Source organism: Crocuta crocuta, unplaced genomic scaffold (assembly GCF_008692635.1).
Source record: "Crocuta crocuta isolate KB4526 unplaced genomic scaffold, BGI_CrCroc_1.0 scaffold172, whole genome shotgun sequence".
Lineage (NCBI taxonomy): Eukaryota > Metazoa > Chordata > Mammalia > Carnivora > Hyaenidae > Crocuta > Crocuta crocuta.
In genome coordinates, this window is record NW_027528872.1 from 7,069,981 (window position 1) to 7,084,222 (window position 14,242).

At 38.1% G+C, this 14,242-nt stretch overlaps 1 protein-coding gene across 4 annotated transcripts in view; it reads right to left on the minus strand.

The window, feature by feature from the left end:
- Positions 1-14,242, minus strand: part of FAM118B (family with sequence similarity 118 member B) — a 45,735-nt gene that overhangs the window by 17,949 nt on the left and 13,544 nt on the right. For all 4 annotated transcript variants that reach the window (XM_077756577.1, XM_077756574.1, XM_077756575.1 and 1 more), the window contains exons 2-3: positions 4,735-4,827; positions 448-700 (exon numbers count right to left, since the gene is read on the minus strand). In XM_077756577.1, the coding sequence (XP_077612703.1) occupies positions 448-700; positions 4,735-4,820 (339 nt within the window). In that variant the 5' untranslated portion in view covers positions 4,821-4,827. The remainder of the gene's footprint in view (positions 1-447; positions 701-4,734; positions 4,828-14,242) is intronic.

Consider the following 14,242-nt stretch of genomic DNA (forward strand, 5'->3'; position numbering starts at 1 on the left):
TATCATTCAGGATCCTGCGAATCCCTTTGGTAACTTCCCCTAATCTTTACTTCCCCCAACTTTCGAGTAGTATACATATAATCAGTCACCCCTCATAATCGCAGTGCAGCTCTTCAGCCCACAGGTCCTATCCCTGTGCTTTAATAAATCCACCTTTTTGTACTGAAGATGTCTCAAGAATTCCTTCTTGGCCGCTGGCTCTGAGCTTTAACATTCTGACATCACTCAACAACATCATCACCACCACCACCATCACCACCACTCACACTCACACACACAAATGGGTCAAGATAACTACCCTGAATAGGATCCATAAACAGACGTTTTGTGGAAGAGCCAAATGTGATGCAGCTCTACAAACTAGAAATGAATATTCTTATTATATTCGGCCTATGTGCCATGGGTTCAGAAAATATCAAATGCCAGGGTACACAGGAGGATACTCACAGGAGAGAGTTTCTGGATAAGGTCATGGGCAACATGGACAAGGTTTTTGTCTTCATGGAGACATTTCTGAAATTTTCTGCTCTCCTCATCTTCTAGAAGATCAAAATCAATGGCAGCATCCAGCAAGGCCTGGATTAACCCCTTCCAGGACTTTAGGGCAGGAACCTGAGGGGCAACTGCAGCACTAATGCCTGTTCCGATCACCAGCACGAGCTCCCGGGGCTTCTTAGTTTTCAAGCTTGGAAGCAGCTTCCTGAAAAAGCCAAAAAGAGGACTGGGAACATCCAACAGACAGGAGGCACATGGGAGGACTGTTAAAATCACAGTTTTCAGCTATCGCTTTCATAATTGCAAAGAGAAGCACCACCACTTTCTGATATCTCTCCTAAGTATCTTTTTTAAATGTTTATTTTGAGAAAGAACGAGAGAGAGGGAGAGAGCACGAGGGAAAGAGCACGTGCGCTCATGCTTGGGAGCATGAGCCCCTTGANGAGATCAATCCCAAGCAGGCTCCATGCTGTCAGCACAAAGCCCGATGCGGGGCTTGATCTAAAGAACTGTGAGGTCACGGCCTGAGCCAAAGTCAAGACACTTAACGGGCTGAGCCAGCCAGGTGCCCCATCCTCTCCTGAGTATCTTAAGCAAAAAGACCAGAATATTGTGCCAAGACTTGCTAAAAAACCTATTTCAGGAATCCTAAAAGGCACTCTTAAAATCAATTTTCTCCCTCATAGTCTTCTCAACCTATGAAAACCCACTAATAGTAGGAAAAGATATGATCATATTATAAGCAGAGTTCTACTAACTAAATTATATTTTAAACCAACGCTGAATTTCAGAAAACACAGACTCCGGACAGAAAAGAAATCCACACAAATTAAATTCCCACTGTTGGGAAATATAAAACGAGATGAAAGACAGCCAAATTTAAGCCTAGATTTTGTAAACACTATTAAGATAAAATTGAGAATGAGACAGTCAAATATGGAAATAAATTTCACTTCAGTTTTGTTCTGGATATCTTGAGGCCCAAAAAAAGGGAAGAAATAAAGTAGCTAAGAGAACTGTGAAAACACAGGAGCTTCACATTACCTACATAAACAAAAAACTATTCAGCAGCTATGACAAGAAGGGAGAACATTCCTTTCGTAACACGATAAGCACCAGAGTCCTGTTTTGAAGAGACAGCATGAGCACAAGTTTTTGTCTTGGTTCTGCACCCTTCCCCCATCAATCTGGAAACTATATTAAAATCTGTCTGAAATATGTTTATTCACTTTAATTTTTGTCAATGGCAGGTGTTTTCCATTGCCTTTCTCAATCTTTTGTCAAAATTACAAAATAGAAAAAGGATTTGCATTTCGGCAGAACATAAGAAACAGCTTTGGGAAGCCTGTTTCAGGAAAACAAACTTTAGAACTGCCTTCCTCATCTCCAACTCCTGCATTCAGTCATTCAACAACTATGAAAAACCAAGTACTAGAAATAAGGGTAGGCACTAATGATGTTCCTATGAATAAAATCAAGTCCCTAATCTCAAAAGTTTAGTCTACTGGAAAAGACTTGATAATAGATATCAAAAGTCAATGATGAAAAATGAGTTTCAGTTCAAGGGAATTAAGACACTGAAACACAAATAAATACATACAGAAAATTTCTAGAAAGATTCACAAGAACGGTAAATAGTGGTTAACTGGGGATTGGGGAGAATAATGATTTCTACTTTTCACTTGATTGTGCTGTATTATTTGAATTTTTTACCTCATCCATTATAGGTTTGAGGTGTAATTTTGCCTCACTTTTCATTTCTGATTCTTCCTAAAATCACTAAGTAATTATAAAGTAACTTTTTTAGAAGGCATATATTCATAAAAAACAGAACAGGAAAAGATGACAGCAGACAACACAGGCCCACAAAATTTCAGGAGCTGTAAAGTGAGAGCTGCTTCCCTCTATAGAACCTTGGGAATGTCCAAATAAATCTGAAGGCAGAGGGGCAGGTGGGGCTAAAATAGGGAATTTGCTGCAAGGCTGTCTTAGAAGCAGTTAGAATTCTACGACTGGAGGCTTGCTTTCCAGAGAAGTTGAACCAGAGGGTCCTAAATTTGAGAACACTGTGCACAGCTTGGGGAAGGAGATTAAGTAAAGGGAAGTATATGAAATCCAAGACTCTCCCCTGTCCCCTTCTCCCAGAGGAAGACTCTTAGACACTGGCAGTCAACCTTATACCTGCACCCTATTCCCCATCCACTCATCTTCTTGGGGAAAATGGCGAGCCTGAGAGAAAAGACCCACAGATTCTGATAGGCAGGGATTCTTCCTCAGCTACAGAACCATGCTTGACACCCACAATGAAGCACCAGTGGCCAAGTCAGCACACGCAGATTCTCCAACTGGCTCTTCAGTGTCTTCTCTTAAATATGAGCAAAGAAAGGTCAACTTACATTTGAAGAAAGCCCCCCAACATGAGAGCTACATCTAAACAAACTAGTACATAGAAAGAAACCCGCAGGAAACAAGCAACAATCCCAGAGAGAGAAGAAAAATAGAAAATAAAAGTTATCTCCCATAGATTTAAAAAAAAAAATAAAGGCATCTATGAAACATGAACAGAAAGTTATAAAAAAGGATGGGCATGGGGCACCGGAGAGGCTCACTTGGTTAGGCATCTGACTACTGATTTCAGCTCAGGTCATGATCTCGCGGTTCCTGAATTCAAGCCCTGCATCAGGCTCTGCGCTGACAGTACAGAGGCTGCTTAGGATTCCATCTCTCTCCCTGCCCCTCCCCAGCTCTCTCTCTCAAAATAAATAAACTTAAAAAAAAAAGGGGAGGGGGCTGTGCAAACAAAAATATTTCTTGGAAATTAAAAATAAAAACAAGTAAAACATTCATAGGGTTGGAAGACAATTTCTTGAGAAAGTAGAATGATAAAAACAAAAGCAATAGAAAAACATAAGAAAACTAGTCTTACTCCAGAAGGTCCAATATCTGAATACCAAGAGTTCTAAAAAGACATGATACAGAAAAAACTGTAAAGGAAATTATCAAATAAAAAAATTTTTTCAAAAATGAATTATCAGTAGCCAACTTTGAAAAGCCACCTGATATCTAGACTGATATGAAGGTACATCACTGTGAAATTTCAGGTTGCTGAGAATAAAATAACTATCCTTACAAGTTTCCAATGAAAAAAGAAGAGGTCGCATGACAAAGGACTGGGGATCAGAACAGAGTCCCTATTTTGGCAGAACACTTACTTAGCTGCTAGCAGAGAATGAGCAGTAACTTCAGAACTCTAAGGGCAATGACTTCCTTCCTAGAATTCTACACTCAGCCAAATCCTCAAATAAATGTACAAATATGAAAAAGACATTTGCAAATGTCTCCAAAAACTCTTCTCCTACAAATCCTTACTAAGGAAGCTAATGAGAATATTCTTCAGCAAAATGAAGGACTACACCAAAAAGGGCGACATGATATCTAGGAAAGAGAGGCTCCAATACAGGAGAGATGTAAAAGGAATCCTTGAGGTCCTGGAGAAATAAAATGCAAATGTCAGCTGTTTGCAGCAGGCCTGGAGAAGTATCCTCAGCAGAACACCGTCCAGAAGGAAAAACCCAGGAAACAACTTAAACTAGTAAATTACTGAGGAGTGTCAGCATATCTAAGAAATTTACTCTTCTGTCACAGAGTTTGAAGATAAATTGACAGGCACATAGAAAACAACGCAAACCAAACAAGAGAGAGAGAAAAAATGGACAAGAAAGTATAATTTCAAAACACGATTAGATTCACCTATGAATACTATTTATACAGTCCTGCAATGTAACTATTAAAAACTGACTTAACCAAAAATTCTGATATAAAACACAGGGGGGGGGGGGGGGGGGGAAAAAGANCTCCCAAAGAGTAAGCTCAATGCTCATCCCTCTTAACTGGAAAGGGATAAAAACCAAAACACTAAAAAATAGCAGTACATACAAAATATTTAAAAATATGGACAGAATTATTAAAGAAACCGACTAAAGAGCTACAAGTGATTCTCTCTGTAGAGGGACAAGGCATTATAAGCTTTGAAGTACTGCCTTTTAAAATTATGTACATAATATTTTATGTACATAAAATTTTAAAATTTATGATCTTGATAAAAATAAAAATCGAATCCAAAATAAAAATTATTTAACTTTTATATGAAGGCCAATATTAATTTATGAAAACACTGGGGTGTACGGCAAGTTTGTTTGCTAGTTTACTGTGTTCCTTAGATTCCCTTCCCTTGTTTACCTGGGCTTTTTGGTGGGGGGTGCGCCATCACTGAAGAATCCAAGAATCTTGTCTATATCAGAGGCCTGGCTCCCTGTAGAAGCCATCCAGTTTCTAAAATAGATTAAACACCACAGACCACAATTAGATCTGTAATATATACCATTCAAAATAGCATATACAATTAAACAGTTTTAATGAGCCATATATCCTAAAGGTGTTCTAGAGGTATCCCCTGCTCAACAGAAATCCACTAATTACTGAGTATCCCAAACTTAAGGAATTATATTCATCCTGAAATGATGACTGGTGCTCCATAGTGTCATCTTGCTTCTGCTTCTGAAGGCTCCCTCCACCCCCTACACCTCCCTGCAAAAACAAAACCCTATGTCAATTCACGTCAATGACTGTCCATCACTTTGTGGAGGCTAAGAAAACCTGTTATTCTCCCATGAGATAGGCTTGGGAAGACTTAAGGGATTAAAAACAACCCATGGATAAGTGTGCTAATATCCCCCAATTATCTACTTACTACTATCAGCTAAAAAAATCACTGGGTCAATAATTTGCTGATTGTTAGACACTCCTTGTTGCTGAACAAGTGTGTCCTCACAGGCAGTGAGACATGTCTCCTTAGCTAAACAGAGGGGACTCCGAGACAGACTGTGAGAAATGGGAAAGGTATGTATTTTCAAGCAAAGATGCATGAAAAAGTGACTGATTGTGCTCAGGTGATGGAATAACTAGCCAAAGAGAATTACCATGAGTTAGAATGAAAACCGTAATGAGAAGTTTTAACTGCTCACAATTTTAGTAAATTTGCTACATCGAAGGACCATTAATTCTACAATAGCAGTACTTTAAACAGTGTGTACACACACACAAAAAGACAATACATATTACCAGAATTTGGGGTGCTTTATTATTATTTCATTATCAATATTTAGAAATAAGTGAATTAATACAAATTATTTCAAGATTACTATTTTATTAGAAAGCTTTTTCGTTATGGAAACATTTTTTTTAGAGTTTGGTGAATTAATTTTTCTGGTAAATAGAAGGCTCAGCTCCTCACCCCATACTGTATCACACATAACGGAATTCTCTGATATCGTTAATCACTAGTTAAATAGGAATCTCAAAATCATAAAGTGAGTTAGGAAGTGGACCATCTTTTTAGTCAAATCTTTGATTCTGTTGGTTAGAAAGCTGGGGCTCAGAGAAGACACATAAATTACTTAACTCTGTAAACTGTCTCTTAATAATCATCTGAGAGTTTTGTTATATGTACACGTTCTTAAAGATAAACCCTATTAATTGACCTAAAAAAAGTATGTTCTCAAGATTCAAACCCAAATTACTGAACCAGAATCTCTAGAATCTTCAGGAAATTCTTACGATGAGGCAAATAGAAAACAACCAAATGAAACGCAAGCAATTTTTCCTACAATCCAGCTATTTTGTTAAATGTAGGGCATTTAACAGAGTAGGCATATACCATATGTCACCTCCCTTCATTTAAATGTACAAATCATTTACTAGTCAACACCTTCCCAGTTTATTAAGTTAACCACTATTAAAATATTGAAATATTTCCATTAACTTTTAATTTATGTGAAGTCATTTTCTACTCTAGTCTGGGCTCTAGATTGGAGAAGAGGTTAGAGTTATGAAATACCATTATTATCCTATTTTAGGAACGAGAAACACTGAAGGACAGAAAGGCTGGGTGCCATAATTCAAACCAAGGCAGTCTGCCTTCCAACTCCATGATCTGAACCACTCTTTTACAACCTAAAAGTGTTCTCCAAGTTTTAACGTCTCACCTGTATTTTAAGTAGGCTTCATGCCCAGGGTAGAGCCCAACGTGGGGCTTGAACTCATGACCCTGAGATCAAGATCTGAGCCAAGATCAAGAGTCTGATGCTTAACCGACTGAGCCACCCAGGTGCCCCTGCTGTTTGTTTCTAATTTGCAGGTCAAAACTATCAAAAAAGAAGATCCCACATTCCAGGCAGCAGATTCACATGAAATAACTCTGGGTAATGCTTGAGAGCTACTACATGACCAAGCACTCTGGTTATGTAATCATGGGACTCAGCTAAATTCAGAAGCTGAATGAAACAGCTTTGTCTGGTGACAGGTGCTATTTGTTCCGTACCCCCTGCCACCACTAATCTACCTAGGCTGGTCCTATCATTTTCTCCTGGAAAATGTGCAAGGCCACTTTTCCCTGGAATCTAACAGATGGTAAATTCTTGGTGTCGACACCCAAATACTAAGCTTTCTTATTTTTTTCTTTACAAAATCAACTATTCTTTTTTGTTAAAAAAAAATGTTTTTAATGTTTATTTATTATTTTTGAGAGACAGAGAGAGACAAGAGTGTGCAAGGAAGGGGCAGAGAGAGGGAGACACAGAATCCAAAGCAGGCTCCAGGCTCTGTGCGTCAGCACAGACCCTGAGGTGGGGCTCAAACCCACGAGCCATTAAATCATGACCTGAGCTGACGTCAGACGCTTAACCACTGAGCGAGCCACTCAGGAGCCCCAGAATCAACTATTCTTAAAGTCCATTCTATCTACATAATTTAAGAGAATTGAATATGGCCAACAGGTCCTAATAAGTTGTTACTGCAATGTTTTGGGTCCTCTTATTTAAGAACTAAGTGAGAAGAAATTCAGTATAGCCACATTAGATGTAATCATATACACATACTGTTTTCTAACAGGATGACATTTTCCCTTCTGGCAAAAGGATGCTCTTACAATCTCACATATGCACCCTAGTGGCATCGGAGCATAAACAGTGTCTTAACTTCTAGAGTACTGTTTCCAAAAAAAAATCCATTTTAGTGTTTACCCTACACAACATGCAGATATCCATAAAGACCTTCCACACTGATTATGAAAATCTTACAAGGAATTATTTTATTTTTTAATGTTTGTTTATTTTTGAGAGAGAAAAGTGGGGGAGGGTCAGAGAGAGGAGGAGACACAGAATCCAAAGGAGGCTCCAGGCTCTGAGCTAGCTATCAGCACAGAGCCCGACATGGGGCTCGAACTCACAAACTGTGAGATCATGACCTGAGCTGAAGTCGACGCTTAACCAACTGAGCCACCCAGGCACCCCTACAAGAAATTCTTAACATGCATCAACTAGTTCATATACTAATTTCTTTACATGATCACTGTCTGAGTTTTCATTTCAGTGGGACTTGCTATGTACAAGAGAGGTGGGAAAAGCATTTCTGCCACAAGAAGATGAAGGCAATCACCTGTGGCATGTCTCTGTTACTACAATTACTGCTAAAGCCCCCGGAAAATCCGTCAAGGCAAAAGAGTTCAGCAAAATAAAAGTCAGATATTTGGTAAATGCTAAGGAAAGTAACAACAACCTCATTAACAAAAATTTTAAGGGCTAAGTCTTCATATAGGGTAACACTTACACTTTGAAACCTGTCAGCTTGGCAAGAAATAGAACGCTTCCATCTCGTGAATGAAAGGGAAAAATCAAGGCAAGCATCCTTGGAAAAACCCACTAAGAAACATGGAAAAGGGACAAGTGGCAAGGGGGCTGAAATTAACTGCATATACACTAGAGGACTTCTGGATTTGAAAGCACTGAAGAATTGCAGTAGCTCTTGCTCTTGGGCTACAATGACAGCAAAATCTGTTTCCCCTTCCTGCATGAGAACGAGAGCGAGGTCTCCCAGCCTGCTTTCCTCATGCTGACCTAGTGGTCTCCCCCGCCGTGCTTCCAGGCTGTAGTCTTCAGCTCAAACAGCTCACAGGCCAGAGGAACTTAAGATAATAAATTTTAGTCTATGGGTGGATGGAATAAATCATGGGAGAGAAAAGTTCTAATGAAGGCATTTTTGCCTGAAAATAAAAAAAATCCATAAACGACTAGCTTGAGGGAGAAGTAAGTACATCTTTTGCCTTAAAAGACTAGCTATGGGCGTATGGATGGCTCAGTCGGTTAAGCATCCGATTTAGGTCATGATCTCACAGTTCAGGAGTTTGAGCCCCCTGTGCTGACAGCTCAGAGCTTGGAGCCTCCTTTGGATTCTGTGTCTCTCACTCTCTGCCCCTCACCCACTCTTTCTCTTTCTCTCTAAAAATTTAGACATTTAAAAAAATTAAAATAAAAAAAGACCAGCTGTATATACAGTAAGCTTCCCCCCATTCTATTAAATACATAAAACCTTGACTAAATATTGGCTTATTTCTCTAGCATAAACACAGAAAAGGGTTAACTTCATTTTTTAAGAGAAAAAGACAGTCACCCTCTGACTTGGAAGAAACCAAATCTCTCTAGTTGTGGCTTTTGGACTAATTCCAACACATCTGGTTTTCAGCAACCATGGGGGGAGGGATGAAGGAAAAGATACCCAGTATGAAGTACCACAAAAGTGAAGTACCACAAAAGTGTAGTCAACAAGCTTGTTGGCAATTAACAAATTACTTTTACTAACAGTTGATAAATTCAGTTCTATAATGTAGCTTGCAATCTATCAGTGTGTAAAACAAATTTTCCATTTTCTTCCTTATAACACAGAGAGGTGAAACTGATATGTAGGAATTACACCTAGATGTGTGAGAACTGGATTCCTCCATGAACCCCAGTCTTGAAATGTTTCTTCTATCTCTGGTTAACTTAGTTTGCTCCTACTTCTGTACCTAAAGTATGTGCCTGACATCCTCTATCTTCTGTCAGATAGGATCTGTCACACTTACTTCCTGAAAATTTGCTTTAATGTAGTCACTGATAAAATGCCAGACTGATACTACTTACTCTTGGTGTTTTACCAAGCAATGACCCATATAGAGCAATATGAGAATGACCTCCTCAGAAATAGGGTTTCTGAAAAACTTTCAGGAATTGAAAGGTTTACCCCAAATTCTATAGTCTTTCCTTCAAGTCCTAAAATCAACCACATTGGTATTCTAGGCTCAAGAGCTCAAATGTTATTTATATTGGTTATTTTCGATTATAAAACCAAAATAACATATCACATATAAGGAACAAAATTGTTCTTTTTCAATTTTTTTTAAAAATTTTATTTTAGAGAGAGCAAGCATGAGTGGGGAGAGGGGAAGAAGGAGAGAGAGAATCTTAAGTAGGCTCCACTCTCAGCATGGAGCCTGATGCAGGGATGGATCCTACAACCCTGGGATCATGATCTGAGCCGAAATCAAGAGTTGAACGCTCAAAAGAGCCACCCAGGTGCCTCCAAAATCATTTTAAGAAGGAACAGTAAGACACCCAAATTAAAATTTCATCTGAATTAGAAGTTGGTGACTAAAGTTGATGATTTTACCATGCAAAGAATGATAACTTCCTTGTCACTGCTTTCTCTCCTGTGAAGCTTCTGAGAAGATATATCCTGAAAACAATGACATCATGTGTTGCGAAGAAAGGAGACTTTTTTTTTTAAATTTTTTAAATGTTTTATTTTTGAGAGAGACCTGACAGAGCATGAGCTGGGGAGGGGCAGAAAGAGAGGGAGACACAGAATCCGAAGCAGGTTCCAGGCTCTGAGCAGTCCACACACAGCCCAAGGCGGGGCTTGAACTCACAGCTGTTGAGATCAGACCTGAGCGGAAGTTGGATGCTTAGCCGACTGAGCCACCCGGGCGCCCCAAAAGGAGATTTTTTAATAAAATATTTTCCATGTATCAAATAATACAATCAAACAATTTCATCACAAATGCCACATGCTATTCATTGAAAATGAGATTACATAAATCATTAAGGTTAAGGTTTTCTGTTCTGCGGATTCCCTGAAAACCAAATTTCTCCTCTGAAGACAGTGTGGGTTATACGTGGCAACACCCTCAAGGGCTTCCGTTCTTGCCAAACAGCACACGGGATACTGCTGCATACAAATGGAGACCTGTCCCAGTCTAGGTGATCCCAGAAGATAACCCTTGTTATAGAGTGTCGCTCTTGGAGTTAATGTGACAAGTCTTAAAGAAGGAAAAGACTTTCCTGCCATAATAAAAATAAAAATGTCTACTAAGAATATACCACTTAATGTCTCCCCTGCTTTTTACTTTCTTAAGGATTTCTGACTCAAATAGTACTGAGTTTGACAAATGAAAAAAAAAAGTTAGATTTTTGACAACATAAGGTGTGGCAAATGCAGTTGGTTAAGCATCCAACTCTTGATTTTGGCTCAGGTCATGATCTCACAGTTTGTGAGAGAAGCCCCACGCTGAGCTCTGCACTGAGCGTGGAGCCTGCTAAAGATTTTCTCCCTCCCCTACCTCAAAAAAAAAAAATTCTCTTTCTGCCCATGCTCATTCTAAAAAAAATTAAAAAAAAAAAAACCACAATTCTGCTCCTTTTACATGACATGCTACTTTGATTCTATCATTGAAAATAACTGATATAAACAATGGGGAGCCTGCTTCGGATTCTCTCCTCCTCTTTGCCCCTCTTTGCTCAGGCTCACTCTAAACAAACAGTAAAAAAAACAAAAACAAAAAAAAACCCTAAGTGTAGTGAATGTTAATAATGATTAAGTGAATTCACGTCAACATAAAGTGAAACACCTCAAAGGTCCCCACATTGTGGGTTTGTAATCCAAACTCCATTAAACAGCAAAAACAAGTACAGAAGATACAAAGTAGATTTGTTTTATAATTACTCTTAGAGTTAAGTAAAAGGAAATGTTCTTCAACATTAAGATGAAAAAAAATTTCTCAAGTCCAATTTATTAATACTTTCAAGTTCATGTTTAAGTGCACAGTTATTTTAATCAGATATAGGAGATAAAAAATAATTGAACACAGGTACCTAAGTGCCTCAGTCAATTAGGTGTCAGACTCTTGATTTTGGCTCAGGTCATGATCTCACGGTTTGTGATTATTTGAGCCCCATGTTGGGATCTGTGAGGACAGCTTGGAGCCTGCTAGGGATTCTGTCTCCTTCTCTCCGCCCTTCCTCTGTTCTCTCTCTTTCTCTCTCAAAAATAAATAAATTAACATTTAAAAAGTTTGAATAGACACCTATCTTAGGTTAATTATGTTAAAAACTCAGTTATCAGAGCACTCAATAAAGAATGTAAAATAAGCTTGCTTTGAGTGTATTTAATTTCTTTTAATCTTGTCATACAATAAGCTATAATGTCTACTAAATGCTAGGCTCTTGAACTTCCCACTTAGAAGGACAATGGAACTGGAGGCTTAAAGAGGTTGTGATATTTCCTTTTACAGAAAAAGAGGGCAGACTACTAAATTCTGGGGTGATTCATATACAGTCCTATCTGTAGGAAGAAGGAAAAAAAGCCCTGCAATGTTTTTAAAAGCACTTCTAATTCACAGTTCTAGGAATGCATACTATTTTCCTTTTTTTCAGTGAAAATAAAGTACAGTTGACCCTTGACAACCCCCTGTGCTCACACATAACTTTTGACTCCCCTAAATTAATAATAGCCTACTGCTGACCATAAGCCTTACTAGTAACATAAACAGTTGATTAACATATATTTTGTATGTTACGTGTATTATGTACCATAATCTTATAATGAAATAAGCTGGAAAAAATAAAATGGTAAGAAAATCACAAGGCAGAGAAAATACATTTACAATAGTGCCCTATATTATAAAAAACAAATCTGCATATAAGAAAACAATCTCATTTACAATAGCGCCTAAAACAATAAAATGTCTAGGAATAAACCTAATCAAAGAGGTTAAAGACCTATACTCTGAAAACACTGATAAAAGGAATTCAAGAAAATGCAAAGAAATGGAAAGACACTCCATGCTCATGGGTTGGAAGAACAATTATTGTTGAAATGTCTACACTACCTGGTGCATGTGGGTGGCTCAGTCTACTGAGCATCTGACTTCAGCTCAGGTCATGACCTCATGATTCCTGAGTTTGAGCCTCGGATTGGGGGCTGTGCTAACAGTGCAGTCTGCTTCAGGTCCTTGGTCTCCCTCTCTCTCTGCCCCTCTCCTGCTTGTGCTCTCGGAAAAATAAACATTAAAAAAAAAGTCTATACTACCCAAAACAATCTACAGATACATGCAATCCCTTTCAATATACCAATGACATTTTTCACAGAAATAGATCAATCCTAAAATTTGACAGAACCACAAAGGACCATGAATAGCCAAAGCAAACTTGAAAAAGAAAACCAAAACTGGAAATATCACAGTTCCAGATTTCAAGTTATATTACAAAGCAGGAGTAATTAAAACAGTATGGAACTGTCAGAAAAGCAGACACACAGTTCGATGGAATAGAACAGAAAACCCAGAGAGAAATTCTCAATTATTCAGTCAGTTAATCTTTGACAAAGGAGGAATCAATACACAATGGGAAAAAGACAGTCTCTAACAAATGGTGCTGGAAAAATTGGATATCCACATATAAAAGAATGAAACTAGACAACTTTCTTTCACCATACACAAAAATAAAACTCAAAATGGATTAAAGACCTAAATATGAGGGATGCCTGGGTAGCTCGGTCGGTTAAATGTCCAGCTCTTGATTTTGGCTAAGGTCATGATCTCATGGTTCACAAGTTCAAGTCCCGAGTTGCACTCTACTCTGACAGCAAGAAGCCTGCTTGGGACTCTCTCTCCCTTTCTCTCTGCCCCTCCCTGGCTCTCTTTCTCACACAATAAATAAACAAAAAGTAATAATAATAATAAAGACCTAAATATGAGACACAAAACCATAAAAATCCTAGAAAAGAACATAGTCAGTAACTTCTCTCACACTGACTACAGCAACATTTTTCTAGATATGTCTTTTTAGGCAAGAGAAACAAAAGCAAAAATAAACTGTCAGGACTACATAAGAATACAAAGTTTCTGAACAATGAAAGAATTAATCCACAAAACAAAAAGGCAACCTACTGAGAGAAGATATTTACAAATGACATATCTGATAAAGGATTAGTATCCAAAATATATAAAGAACTGATACAACTCAATACCCTCAAACCATAAATCCAATTAAAGAGGGGCAGAAGACATGAACAGAAATTTCTCCAAAGAAGACATCCAACAGACACATTAAAAATACTTAACATCAGCCCTCATCAGGGAAATGCAAATCAAAACTACAATGAGATATCATCTTACACTTGGCAGAATAGCTAAAATAAACAGAAGAAACAGCAAGTGTTGTTAAGGATGAGGAGAAAAAGGAACCCTCTTATAGGTACTCAAAGAACACAAAAACACTAATTCAAAGGGATACATGCACCCCTATGTTTACTGCAGTATTATTTACAATAGCCAAGAAACAGAAGCAACCCAAGTGTCTATCAACAGATGAATGGATAAAGAAAAAGTGATACACCCACACTGGAATGTTATTCAGTCATAAAAAAGAATGAAATCTTGGCATTCGTAACAACATGGATAGAGCCAGAGAGTTTAATGCTAAGTGAAATAAGTCAGTCAGAGAAAGACAAATACCATATGATCTCATTCATACGTGGAATTTAAGAAATAAAACAAAGGAGCAAAGGGGAAAGAAAAGACAAGCCAAGAAACATATTC